Consider the following 14834-nt stretch of genomic DNA (forward strand, 5'->3'; position numbering starts at 1 on the left):
CTTCGGAAAAGGCTCATTCTGCTAGTGTGGCATCTTCTTAGAAGCAGGAAGGATAATGAAGTTATTATTAAAAGGACTTTTCTATTTTCTTCAAGGAGAAAATACATGTAAGAAGTTTTAGCAAGTTTCAGGACAAATACAAGTCCGTTTTTTCTCCCCAAATCATTACATCCCACGTGCGTACACGGGGTTCTCAGCTCCTCTTGATCTGAAATTGAATTGTTCTCTTTGTGGAGAAATTATCTTGAAGAGTTAACATTAATTCTTGCAATCTGGGATCCCTGGGTGGCGCAGCGGTTTGGCGCCTGCCTTTGGCCCAGGGCGCGATCCTGGAGACCCGGGATCGAATCCCACATCGGGCTCCCGGTGCATGGAGCCTGCTTCTCCCTCTGCCTGTGTCTCTGCCTCTCTCTCTCTCTGTAACTATCATAAATAAAAAAAAAAAAAAAAAAAAAATTCTTGCAATCTCTAAAACCATGTCCTGCTGTGTCATGTAAGTCTCAGATCACTAACTGCCTCCAAGACAGATGTAAACATTAAAAATTAAGGACCCCTTAATTTGAAAGACATTAAGGTGAAAAAGAATTGTTCTTTGACTACCTGCACCTCAGACAGACCTCCCCATCTTAATGTCCTGGACTGCAGGGGCAGGAGTTGGCAGTGGTCACCCCCACGGTCCCTTCCAGGCCTGACCATCCAAAAGCCAAAGGTACAAGGTCTGCTTCCTGTCACAGAGCAGGCGAGGGCTGGTGGGAACTTGGGGACATACCTTGCCAGTTTTCCCAGCTGTCATACTGTTCTGCATTTTCATGGCTTCAATCACACAAATTTCCTGACCTTCTGCTACCTGGAAAAACAAATAGGAAAAAAGACAAGTTTTAAAACCATTCTAGTTTTGCAGCAACACTCAGGAGTGAAGCCATCAAGAGATTCTTTGTCACATGCTCAGAAATGTTACCCAAGCAGCAGCAATGACCTCTAATATTTTATGTTCCAAGTGAATCTTTGGGGGACAGCAGAGAAGGACCATTACCTCGATCTTCATCAGGCACCACCAAGATGTGGCAAAAATGGGACATTCTCCTATGTGAAACGTCCAGACTTGGCACATCTCTACAGACTGGAAGATTTGTGGTTTCTAGGGGCTGGGAAGAAGAGGGGAGCCATTGCTGATGGACACAGGGTTTCTTGTGGGAGGGGGGGGGTGTTCTAGATTACCTGTGGTGATGGTCGCACGAGTGACTCCAGGAATCGAAGAGAACCACTAAGTGTACACTGTGAGGGGCTGAGCCATACTGGATGTGAATTTTATCTCAGCAAAGCTGTCACCGAAACATGGAGTGTTTCTGTCCATAGTCCTGGGGAGCTGGGAACCACGGCCAGCCGGGGGACCACTGTCTTAACCTCAGCAAGACATGCCCAGGAACAATGGGGTGGCTCCTGGAAGGTGTCTTCCAGCACAGGTTATGCTTTCTCCAGCTGCACCCAGTGCTTGCACAGAGACCCGTAGCCCCACAAGCGTGGGCTCAAGCTCTACCTGCCTTTCCTTGGAGGGGGGTGGGGGCGGGAGGCAAGCCAGGGGAGGCTGAGAATGAGCTCCCTGGCTAAGCCTAGGACTTCAACCCAGGAGGCAGTTGTGACCAAAAGCCACTCTACGAATCCTCTTTCTGCTGCCCCAGGTGGGTAAGCACCATGGACCTGAGCCGAATTTTTCTCCTATCGTTGTGAGAAGGGCCTCCCAGTTCTTGAAATGGTAAAGCTGAGTTTCCCAGGGCAACTGGCTGGCTGTTTCGGGGTGCTGGTGGGCATCCCGGTGTGGAGCTCCTGGACACACACCACTGCGGCTGTGCTGGCTCAGGGTCACAGGAGCGCCCAGAGAATATTCTTTCCTGAAATCCCCAGATGATCCCCGAGCTCCCCCTCCGGCCCCCTGCGCGGCACAAGCTGTCTTGCTGGCAGTTGGGACTGCTTGCGCCCTGTGCCTTCCTTTCCTCTGCTGATCAGGTGGTGGGCTGCCTTTTCCTGGCACAGAAATCTAGGAAGAGAGGGGATGCCAAAGGCTCGATGCTGGCACAGGAGAGAGACGCTGTGCTGGGGAGCTGGGCTTTGAAGCGCTGTGCTCACTGCCTGTTTTGATTCATTTTCCCCTGGCATCTGCATTCCATAGAGAGTGAAGAATCCACACTCGAGGGCTGCTCTTCACAAGGTAGAGGGACGGCAGGCAGGGTGGCAGCACAGCTACCCCCTCCAGTCCTCATTTCAGGGCTTTTTTTTTACTCTTCAGAGGCAGGCAGGGACCCCGTGAGACAAGAGAAGGCCAAGTCCCCAAGGGTAGCACCTGCCACTTAGCTCCACCCATAAAACTCCGGTAGACCCATAGCACCATCTCACGGAGGCTGGGGAGCCTGGGCTGACCTCCAAGATGCAATGTCCCAGTCAGGTCCCAGTGGATTTCTGGAAATGGATCTGAAACTCAACAAAACAGAACGGAAATTCTCCCCCCAAATTAGTAATCCGCTCTTCACCTCTGGGTTCTGGTAGCTCTTTCCTTCATGGGGTGGATGAGTGCCCACAGCGGGGACCCAGGTGAGCTTGCCCCCCAGCCTCCACCCAGTTGGGCTTCCTCTGCTGTCATCAAAGAGCCCAGGGCTTGCTCAGAGGCTCCCGTCTCCCCATCCTTGGCTCAGCGGGCTTCTGGGGTGGAGGGCACAATCTAGCCCCCTCTGCAGCAGGTGTGATCCCTCTCAGCTGCTTGGCCCACCCCCCAGAATCTCCAGGCCACACAGAGCGCACCCCACTGGTCCTTTATGGGATCTTCAACTAAGTGAATTCATGGTTAATGCACATAGGAACCCAGGGGATTTCCAGTGGTCATACCAAGGGGGCACAGACCAATCTGATGAGGATGCCAAAGGGCCCACGCTGAAGGGCAGTGGGGCCTGGGCCACGGTGGTGCTTAGATCAGGGCCTGCTGCCCTCTGACCATCCTTCCTGGCTGGCTCTGGGTGCTGTACCCTGCATGATTTGCAAAGAGGTGACCTCCAGGTGACTCAAGTGGCAGGTCCCCAAACCACTACTCAGAAAAACAAAACCTCTCATTTAGACACAGATAATCAAGAGAGGTGGGAAAGTCCCAAAGTTACAGTACTTTTTTTGTTGTGTGATTCTGGCAATTTAATTAAAAGGACTTCAAAGAAAGTGCCTCTGGATTTACAGGGGCCCAACGGGCAGCACTGCCCTGAATCCACATCCAATCCTTGCAACCCGGGCCTGCTGTCCCCTCCTGTCACCTCCCTTGGTCTGCAGTTCTCCATTTCTACTTAGGTCTGTATGGAACCTTAAGTAATTTATTTCTCCCTCTCTGCCTACTTAGGCAATGGGTTTTGCAGTCTGTTTTCACTCACTGATCCTTAAAAGAGAAAACTCTTGGAGGTTGTTCCTTGGGACCCCACAAAATAGTGAGGAACGTCTTGGTCAGCAGAATTGTGTTACGCACACGCGGAGTTGATCTAAATTCACACTATTTCATCCCTCCATAATTGCAGCCGGAGGAGCTACGTGGGGCTTGCTGCCCCCCAGAGTCCCCCTGCCCACCTCTCCCCCACCCATGCCCCCTAGATCCCAGGGCCTCCCCTGCACGGGGACACCCTCCGCATTTCCCCAGGTGCTCGCATGGGCAGGGAACGCTTGGACAGCTCCTGTGTGAGGGCACGGCCTCTGAAGGGTTTGTGCGCACACTTCTCTAACACTTTTGTGCATCATCTGACAAAGACTCACTGATTGTGACAAGAGGTCTCTGACGTTGAGCTTACAAAATGGTCACAAGCCTCACCAGTCTTTTCGATAAACCTAGTCAACCTGATGGACTTCTCTGCTGCCCGTCTAATTGGTGTAAAGTTTGGAGGCCCCAGTCCTGTATCTTTCATCCGGTTTATTGCGTCTTCTCCTTTGACGTGGGGTCAAGGTTCACATTCGCATCCGATTATCAGGGCGCACTCATTAAGCAAAGGCCTGCCTCACTCCAAAATGAGTAAGCTGGACAGAAAACCCGGCCCATTTACTCAGCAGATTTTAGTATGTTTAGGAGGCCTGAATGTCAGGCAGCAGTGCTCTGTGCTGAAGAGTTTCAGACATCTCCAGCTGATGATTAATTGTGAGTGATGGGAAATAAAATCCAGTAAAGCCAGCTGCTTGCCATGGTCGGCAAAATGACTCTAATGGATCTAGGCTGCCAATTTTCCAGTTTTACTGGCAAGTCTTCCAAGTGTAATTAAGGGAAGTTATAAATGATATGGAAATCTATCAAGTTCCATTTATTTTCAGAGGACTCTTTCCCCCAGAGACTTTTATCTTCAAGCTTATAGTATGCTTTGTTGTGCTAATGATTTAAAACCCTTCTTATTTCTGATTAAAGCCCCCAATATCCTTCTACCAGTTCGCTTCACTCCTTCCCCAAAGATGAAAAGGCACAGAACCTTCTCCTGCACATGTCCCTCTTGGAAAGCACACTAAGACCGGGACACGTTTGGCAACTTGTATCGTTCAGACTGCAAATGCCGAAGAAAGCTCAAAGAAAGTGCGGAGAGAGGATGAGCAGAGAAAGGGGGGAAAAAAGACCTCCACCAAACATAAAAGGAAGCCCCCAAAAGTCCAGACTTGAAAGCTGTGCTCGAGAGCAGACATTTATCAGAAGATGGTGTAGCCCACTAATGTTATTTGATTTGGAATAAAAGCATGAAAATGATGGCAAAGGCCTAAAATTGGAGATGTAAAGGCTGACTGCACAGTATTCCATTTCTCAATTTCATCCTTCAGAGCCACAAAATGGGGGTGATACAGTGATGGGATGAGGTTTACAGTAACAGCTGTGCTCTTCCCACACAGGGGAGGCCCTTCTAATGGGCGAAGGTCTGTTTTGAACAGACGGGGAGTAACAAAACAAGGTTCCCTATTAAGAGTGTGCAGTCCTATTTCTGATCAAGAAAATGAGTATGGGAGTCGGATTTCCTCGAGGATGGCCCCTACCCTCTTTTGTCGTCCAAAACCAGGGCTGTTTTAAAGGAGTTATCCTTTAAGTGGAGGAAGGAGGACATAATGTCAGGGAGCGCTCCCCCCACCCCCGCCCGAAGCCTACTCTCCAGCAACTGTAAAGAATGTACAGGAAACGGTGCCAGTGGCATATGGCTTTCTACTGTGCTAAACGTTCACACAAAAGACAGGTTCATCAGTCATTGTGGTATCTGGATAAAAAATTAGCTCCTGATGGATGGTATTTTGAGCTTACCTGCTGCTATTACATTACCAGAGAAACACAGGTTTTGAAACCCATATGACATTAGAAATTGCAGACCATGAAATACGACACGTGCGGACGTACATAATGTACGCCAGATTATACAAAATAATAAATAAGCTATTTAAACCCTCTGCCTAAAATTGGGCCCCGCTGCAAGGAACCCTGGGTCACTTCTACGCAGGCCAATTAATGCACAGCATCTGCTGTATAGAAGCAGGGCATGAAGCACTTCCGAATGATTTCAGCAATTAAAAGAAAACTGTTTCCTGCCTGTTCAGACAGCAACTGTTTCAATGCAAGAGTGAGCACCAAATCACTGTGTGCAGCTGAAAAATTAAGTCCCTTTTTTGGGGAAGAGGGGTGGGCGGGAGGCAAGAATTTTTACGGAAAAGGAGCCTTCTTTTGTTGTCCTACATTCTGTGTTTTTCTGCCAAATTAGACAGAAGGCTCGGAGGGCTTACCGGCCCGCTGCAGTCTCCCCTTCTGCTGCATGGGCCCCCGAAAGTGTGGATCAATATCAACCCTGCCGACGACTCTACAAAAGTGAAAATCCTTCAATTACTTTTTAAAGGCTGTTCTACTTAGAACACAGGTGCCTGAATGCAATGCATTTTATGGCCCTTAGATCTGAAGAAAGACGCAGTTAACGGCCACAAGATAAAGGCCTCTCAGATTTGGTTAAAAGGCACTGCTAGAATCTGATTATAATAACTTCCTCTTTCTGAGCCCGGAAGATAGGCTGGTAAATATCCCCTGATATTTTCCGAGAAGAAATGTGCATTCGCGTCCCAACATCGTCATGTAAAGGGGGAGGGAGGAAGACCCCGGGAGACTGTCTAGTATTTAAGCAGTGATGGAAGGAACCAACATCAAATTACAAAGAAAGAGGAGGCAGGTGACAGAAATGCCACCAAACCCCTTATCTGCAGTCTGAGGCCTCCTGCCATGAGTTTGTGCGCAAGCTGCCTGACTCACTGGGAAGGGCACGTGCAATGAGGAGTGACGCATCCACTGAGGCTGCTGGCTGGGGGGGGCGGCGGGCTCAAGGCACTCTGGGTCCCTGCCTGCCCCTTCCCCACCCCGGCCCCCACTCTCCCTGCCTGCTCCTTCCTGGCCCCGCTCCCCTGCTGCCCTGGTAGCCTCCCTGACTCCATGCAGTGGGCAACCAAGCAGGGAGCAAATACAGAGTCATGGCCAATACAAAACAGGTCCCGTTTCCTTAAAATGGAAACCATTTCTCCCTCTTGCCCTCTAAATTTGCTGGGAACTGGAGCCAGAGCCCCTAATTAGAGAACTTACAGTATCTGTAAGAAATCAATCTGGATCCTCCACCTCTGTGAAGGACGTTGTTTTAAAGTACTCAGGGACTTGATGTGGTTTTTGGTTTTTGTTTTTTTTTTTTTTTTTTTAAGCAAAAGGGTGAAAAAAGATCTTTTGAATCTCGGTAAGGTTACAAACTGCCATCTATGAAAATGGTTAAAACCAAGATAACATAGCCTCTAATCCCAAGTAGATCATTTCTTGAAAAATAAAATAAAATACCAAACTTGCAGAAGACTCACCTACAACAATGTATTGCTTGATCTGTAAAAATATTTTATCTTATACTGGATAATTAAATTAGATTTTTAAAATTCTCAAATTGCTACCTCCAACAAAAATTAACCCTAACATTGAAAAATTAATGTTATCTGGAAAGGACAGAAAGGCCAAAATAAGAGTAGCCATCACCTCTGAAGAAGGAATCTGATTAGGGAGGAGCCCCAGGGTAGGTTCACAGTATAAGCTACGTTTTATTGTTAAGTACCTTGGGAAGCAAAACTGGTAAAAATGAGCAGAGAGCGTATGAGTACTTGTATCATTCTCTGCAACTTTGTTTGCAATATTTTGTAATTTGAAGTTGAAAAATCGATCTGTCAGGCCAGGTCCTCTACAAGGAAAAGATGCAGACGTGGATACTGGGCCGCACGAGGTACAGAAGCCACTGCCAAACAAACATGTCAAGAGGGCCCATTCCAATGCTCCTCATCTAGAATACCTAAGAGCAAAGGAGGGGGCCTTCAAATCTGTTTCTTCAAGACTGGAAAACCACCGGTCTCCTGCCAAATTTATTTGCAGTTTCCCCAAAATCAGCTGTAGGCTCAATTATAGATGATTTGGGGGCAAAGATGTGAACACCATGCTCTGAAACAGCACACTTGTGCCTAGTTATCAGTGGCCATCTAGCTGCTTGGGAGACTTCCCTTAGATCCCCTGAAGGAGCACAGGCAAGGAGGGAAAAAAATCAGGGCAAAATCTGGGTGGTACTCCCATTAATGATGACAAATTTTATGTTCTCACTGATGCACTTTACAATATATCATTCTTTGCCCAAGACACTGTGCAGGAGAACCAAAGTCCCAACCACTTACTTTCCCTTCTGCTAAAGGCCAAGTTCCATTACACATGGATCTTCCCCATCTTGGCCACACAAAAATACTCCCAAGCCTGTCTTACTAATATGGAACAAGCCATGTGGCAAGAAAAGCAGCAACAGGTACTTATTGCCAATCTATTCTTTGATCTGGTCTCACAAATAAGTCACAAAGTGATAATTATGAAAGAAAGATACGTAAAAGGAGACACAGCCCGCTTCTGGTTCATGTCTCAATTGTTATCGGATTAAAATGGTTTGGATATTTCTTCTTCTTCTTTCTTCTTCTTTCTTCTTCTCCCTTCTCCCTCCTCCTCCTTCTTCTTCTTCTTCTTCTTCTTCTTCTTCTTCTTCTTCTTCTTCTTCTTCTTGGATGGTTTGGATATTTCAGATACAGATCTGAGATGTCTGCTGAACTGGAACCTAACTCAGAAGAAATCTCGATTCATTGCAACAGTTAAAATCTCCCCTTGGGTTGCCTTATTTTTATTTTTTTGCTTTGTTTCTGATATCAAAGGGCTAACAAAACAACTGTTCCCCTAATGACTTTATTTTACACTTCAGAGTCAAAATGGAAACTGATTTCAGCAGCTCTCAGCCTAAAGCTGGCAAGTACATTCTGCCATTATTGAGAAAATATGTGTTTTTAATATTTTTGTTCAAGAATACTATAAAGGTAGACATTTTAAAAATTAAAACAAGTTACAAGAAATGCTGTCTTTGTTTAAGTGCCCTCAGTTTATGATGGTGCTAAATAAAAATAGGTATTTTTCTAACTGAAATGAAAAATCAGTTGTGAAAGTATTTTCAGAGGGTAGATTATAAAACAAAACAAACAAAAAAACCTAGCGGACTAAAGGCGTATCAAAGTCATTCTATTGGGGCAGCCCGGGTGGCTCAGTGGTTTAGCGCCGCCTTCAGCCCAGGGCCTGATCCTGGAGACCGGGGATCAAGTCCCACGTCAGGCTCCCTGCATGGAGCCTGCTTCTGCCTCTCTCTCTGTGTCTCAAATGAATGAATGAATAAATAAATAAATCTTTAAAAAAAGAAGTCATTCTATCAACTATTTTCTGAATTAAATGTGTAACTCCTGAGTTTCCATAATCAACTCCTACTTTGTTATTGGGTTGTTTGCTTGTATGCATTTGGCTTTATTGACCAGAATCCACACCCCCCACACATGTTCAAAAAGGCTATCATACAATTGTTTAAAAAGATGGTTTTACTGCCACATTTAATGTCAAACACTATGTAAAAGACATTGAAAGATTTTAGAAACTTTTGCTGTGTGAATCCAAAAGAAATAAAGAAAAAAAACCCACACAGCTTCTGTGCTCAGAGAGGGGAAAGACCTTCCCACAGGCAGCTGAGTGCATGTATTACTTCTGAACAACCACCCCATATCATTTCATCCTAAGGTGTTTTTTTGTTTGTTTTTTAACTCTGCTAAGATTGTTTACTTCACAAAGCAGATTTATTATTTATTACTTATGTGGTGCTTTTGTGAAACACATTACTGCCAGGCCCACCATTCTAAGATCTTTCAAGTTTTACTTAACCTAAATATAAAAATTACAGATACTTGGAATTTAATCTATTAAAAAAATTCAAAGAATAAGAATAGTTGTAGTCCCCTACTTATTTCTTAGGTCCTATTTTTCCTTGAATACACACAGAGATGATTGATTCCATTATCTTTCTACTGATAAAAGCAGAACTTTGGCTCAGCTATTGCTAGTACTAGAACAACACAACATGCCCCACAGTGCTAAAATAATTTAAAACCACAAAACTTAAAAGTTACAAGTATTATTTTCTCATAATGGCCTCAAGTCAGTGCTGTGCCTTTGGGCAAAGGAAAGTTTTTTGTGTTTTAATTACACAAAGCAGATTTCACTGTACAAGTTGCTGTAAAGAGTCTGCGATGAACCCCTGCTCCCCGTCCCCCGCATGTGGTGAAGGTATTAGCGGTTTGGGGAGACTTTTCACAAATAGTAACTCAAGAGAAAACATTGTTTTACCAAAACACAATGGCACAGAATAAGAAAGGAAGTTGTGCAGGGGCCAAGAGGTGTGGGAAGTGGAAAGAAGAAAGCACAAGTTCCCCGACCAGCTGAGGCCGGCAGCGGAGAGCACTTGCATCTAAGTTAAGGTGAGCGACACAGATTTTAGGAGCCAATTCACCCATATCTGACTTCAAAGGACTACATAAAATAGAGGTCCCATTACTACACAAAAACATATTTTGAACAGTTAGTTCTCAAATTAAAACCTTCTCGAATACCCACATTTAATTATGGGTGGTGGTTTTCAATATTTGAGCTATCCCAAAGAACCAACAACTAATACCACATTGTCCGAACTTACTAAATGCCTTGCTTTCCCACATAAAATTATTAGCCAGGAAATGGAAAGTAGGAAGACTAAACCCTCCCGGTGTCTGGAGAAGCTAGACTAGAAGAAAGCAGTTGCTGGAAACAAGGAGGCTGCATGCTCCCTCCCAGTTCTCTGCCCCAAGAGAGGTACCAGGGAGGCTGGTGCCAGAGGGAAGCTAGTGCCCCCTCCTGCCCACCCTTCAGGTTTCAACTTAGGTGTTGGAAAAGTAAGGATTTCAGTTACACGCTTATTTTTTTTTAAGTGCAAATATGATTTTATAATGAAAACTACACAATCGGGACTGACAAGCTCAGAATGGCAGCCTATGTAGCTTCTACAGAAGGCTAAGAAAAATGAAAACAAACAAAAATAATCACCATGTTGCTTACAAACCTACATTTCTAGTTGCTAAAAGATTCCACTGACTGCTCTGATAATGCACTGTATGAGGGTAGGCATTTCCTTAAAAGATTTATCTATTTTAGGGAATGTGCATGCATGCACACACACACAGGAGGAGGGGTATAGGGAGAGGGAGAGGAGCCTCTGGCAGACTCCCTGCTGAGCGAGGACCTGGAAGCTGGGCTCCATCTCATCACTTGAAGACCATGACCGGAGCCAAAACCAAGAGTCCACCACTCAACCAAGCCACCCAGGTGCCCCATATGCCGGCATTTTTACAAGATTTTTTATTTGAGTAGAGTTAACACATAAGATTACATTAGTTTCAGGCATATAACACAGTGATTTGACATCTCGCTGTAGGTATTCTTAATGTCAAGGCCAACCGGCTACCATCTTACGACCCTAACCCTTTAGAACGCAAATGCATATATGTAATTTCTATGTATCATTTCTCCCAAATTCTTTTTTTTTTTTTTAGATTTATTTATTTATTCATGAGAGACACAGAGAGAGAGGCAGAGACACAGGCAGAGGGAGAAGCAGGCACCATGCAGGGAGCCTGACATGGGACTTGATCCCGGGTGTCCAGGATCAGGCCGTGGGCTGAAGGTGGCACTAACCCACTGAGCCACCCAGGTTGCCCTCTCCCAAATTCTTAAGACAGTCTTAACAAGTACTTTCTTCCAGGAATATCAATGCCATTAAAGTAAAGGTAACAATTCCTAGCTACTGAGCCTCTTCTATGCTTTTCTGAAAAAGCAGGTAGAGGTCCATTTCCATATCATCAGGTAAAAGCAACTGCTAAGTCAGTTTTCCAACTTCACTTAGCATTTCAGGGCTAATCACTTAAACAACTGAAGCTGATTGTTTTTCCTTAATATGCATTTATTGTAAATATTTTTCTAGAAGCCAATGCCAACTTCATGAGTTTTCCTCAACATTATTTTACTTATGTTAATGCAGAAATATAGAGGCAGTTTTAATGCACTCTTTACAGCAAAATGTGTAAACTCTTGTGACTTACCAGACATAGAAAATGGAATGATCATGTTTGGCCATTACTTTCCAGCACATAAGTAAAACTGCTAGTTTTAAGTTTCCCCTAGAAATCTGGTTGCATTTTTGTTTTCTTATTTTTGCTGCAAATCAGTGGAGATTTCTATCCATGCTCTATGGAAACGCACGGATCCCATCAATTTGTCTATAGCCTATTTATCATGAGACTGAACATGTGAGGAAATATTAATATAGCTTTGATTTGTGCCTTAATGTCACAAGGTCAAGATGAAAAGCTTCAAACTGTGATCCCAAATTACATGTATCAAGTTACGGAAGTGCTCTGGTACTACACAGTTTATGGGATTAACTTTCCTTAGTTTCCTTCCCATTTACTTCAGAAATCATACAGAAAGTTCCTCACCAAAGGGCTATTTCTTGGTATCAGTTCTTCAAGGATGCTTAAAGCACAGAAAGCTAGAAAGTACCTAAAAATTAAATAAAATACTTCCAAAATACTAAATTTGCCAAAGAACAGAATGAATCTGGCCTTCTTTCTATTCTAGTCCCAGGTCTTTGGGAGGGAAGGTGTTCAGGAGATACTGCTACTAACCCAATTCAAATGTGCAACAGTTGGACAGAGAAGGCAAGAAAGCTATTTTGCTGTTCTATGGGGGCAGCATGAGTCAAGCAAGAGGGGCACGGAGCAGGACCACACGCTTCAGCCCACCTGCCCCACAGACAGGAACGGTCCTTACCATGTCTCCAGGCTTGACAGAGATGGCCACCACCACGCCAGGCATCGGGGAGCGCAGAATACTGCTTGTGTCCTCAGCCATTTTTTCCAGCATATATCTGTTCAGTTCTGCAGCTAGTTTGGTTAAGATATGCACCTGGTACTTAAGGGGGGGCAAGGAGGGGGAGAGAAAACCATCAATGAGTTTAAATGAAGAACTTTTCCTCAGGGGTAGCACTCATTTGGCATACGTTTTTAGCTTTGAAATTTAAATGATAACATCTTTGAAGTCAAATGGATTTTGATAATTGTAGTTAGAAACAGAACATATTCATCTGTTTCTGGCACATGTTGTGAGCTAGTTATTTAAGAAACTTCTTGAAATAAGAACGACCCCAGAAAAAAAAAAAAAAAAAAAAGAACGACCCCAGTAACTAATTAATGACAAACGGCGGTCACCCTGTATCACTCTGAGAAGCAGCTCAAAACTTGATAAACAGTAGGAATTTCCCTTGTCTTCTCTTCACCGCTTACAAACTTATCCCAATTAACATGACTTCCGAGATTGAACTGTGTCAGCCTGAGGAAGAGGGGTGAGCCTGCGAACACCTGCCAGCAGATGGCAGCAGATCGCTGTCTCATGCCTCCCACTCCCCTCCGCGGAGGCTGTGCCACCTGGAAGTTAAGACAAAGGCTTTCAGTGTTCCTTTTGGGCAAAATAATATTTAAAATTCAAATTTTTCTAGAGACATAATATGTTATATTCACTCCTGAGAAAATTAGCTTTCTTTTTAGACACAACGTGACGTAGTTTTCCCAAGGACAAGTAGGGTAAAGATGAAATAGAATGAGTTATCTTCTGTGAGGAAAAACAATAATATCCAGATTTTAAAACCACTGAAAGAAACATCATGCACAAGCAAGTATTTCAATGGAAACTTCTGTAGGTGGCTCTCAATTAGGGGCGCATTAACGGGAGTTCAAACAAAACATTTCCAATAAAAGAGAATTTCTGTCCAGCAGGAAAAAAAACCCTCTATCGCTGTGGACAAATATAGGAGCCACAGTTTGGTCTATCAAAAACAAAACAAAAAACAAAACAAAACAAAACAAAAAACACCTAACTAAAATGGTTTGAGGAGGTGTTACTCAGTGAAGGCGAAACCACCACCTGAAGATTTCTGGATTCCTACCAGATCACATCTCCCTGGGGTAAGACAGATGCAGCATGGAGGCAGTTCCATTTTGTTCGAAAAAAGCTGCTGTAACTCAAAGCCTCCTGTGGGCATCGTGATGGCAGGGATGCAAAAACAAAATAGAACTAACCCTTTCATTCTGGACAGGGATGGCAGAAATCTCTAAGCCTGCTCTTTGCAGGGCCTATTCTAAAGGGGTAGGGGAGAGCCCCAGGAGGAGATCTGATGGCCTAGGTTCCAAGCAGATTTGCCACCATGACAGGTTGAATAATAACATCTTTTGCATGTTTCTTTACTCCTGAGTGTGTGTTTTGCAATCAAGACATACAAGTGTCTGCCAGTTTCTGAAGGATATGATCCTTAAGTGAAATTACAGTGCAAATAAAAGCTTTTTGCTCCTATTAAAATTCATCTGAGTCATAAGTGGCAATGGAAAAGCAAGGAGAGTGCATTCTGCTGTCAGTCTAATAAACATTCTGGGCAGAGGGACTATTTATCGGTGTTGAATTGTACCTCAAAGTCCTTCATTAAACTATGGGGGGGTGGACAGCAAAAGAAGGGAGAATATAATTGTACCAAATTGCATGGTTTTCATATCTGTGCTCCATCTGCTTTAGAAAAGGAAATCCAGTATCACCAGGAGGAGAGTCACGGGGAAAGTCACTTCTCCAGCCACCAGCACCCTCGGCTGCTCCATGTGACTGGCCAGCACCCAGATGGAGATTTTTCCCTCTGTTTTTCATACATTTGACCTCAAAATGTGAAGTCTGAATTCAGGGAAACTATCTTTCTACACTGAGGATAATATGATTTATCACATTTCACCACAGTGGATAGGCTTAAAAACTAATTTTAGCTATATCACAAACAAGTCTTATTATAAATAAAGAGCTAAGATTGTACCCAGCTCTATTTCTCCCCAGAAATTACAAGATCCTGACTAAAACTGGATCCTTTTACTATTTTTATAATTTTCATATCTCTTGAATTCCTTTCTCTGTAGGACTCCTGCTTTGCTTGGAAAGAGATGTAAAAGAGTCACAAAACTCAACGCCTTTAGATGCAGTCTTTGTTATTGATGAGATGTTCCTTTTCCTTTTGTATTTGTTTATTGTTCTTAAATCTGTTTGGGGGATAAGCGACTTATTGTAATCACAAGTGAAAAAATAACAACGGGGTAAATGCCTCGGGAAAGGCCTTGGTGCAAATAGTTGGCTAAGAAAAGACCTTTCTGAATATAAAAAGAGGAGGCAGCAAGAAGGTTCTCTTTTTAAGATTACCTTTGATGTTGTCCTGACCCCTTGAGTGCGCCCACACAAACACGCCTCTTAAAACTGCGTCTTGGCTCCAGGCTTGGCAAAGCGTGGCATACAGCCTGCCCGGGTGGCATCCGAGCGAGTGTAGCACATGGGCCCT

General features: G+C 44.3%; 1 protein-coding gene across 6 annotated transcripts in view; it reads right to left on the reverse strand.

The window, feature by feature from the left end:
* The window catches only part of PCCA (propionyl-CoA carboxylase subunit alpha), a 461536-nt gene that overhangs the window by 2411 nt on the left and 444291 nt on the right, over positions 1–14834 (reverse strand). For 5 of the 6 annotated variants that reach the window (XM_077855069.1, XM_077855072.1, XM_077855068.1 and 2 more), the window contains 2 exons: positions 12245–12385; positions 770–847 (listed from right to left, as the gene is read on the reverse strand). In XM_077855069.1, the coding sequence (XP_077711195.1) occupies positions 770–847; positions 12245–12385 (219 nt within the window). The remainder of the gene's footprint in view (positions 1–769; positions 848–12244; positions 12386–14834) is intronic. The other variant, XM_077855071.1, reaches the window with a different exon arrangement.

Source organism: Canis aureus, chromosome 17 (assembly GCF_053574225.1).
Source record: "Canis aureus isolate CA01 chromosome 17, VMU_Caureus_v.1.0, whole genome shotgun sequence".
Lineage (NCBI taxonomy): Eukaryota > Metazoa > Chordata > Mammalia > Carnivora > Canidae > Canis > Canis aureus.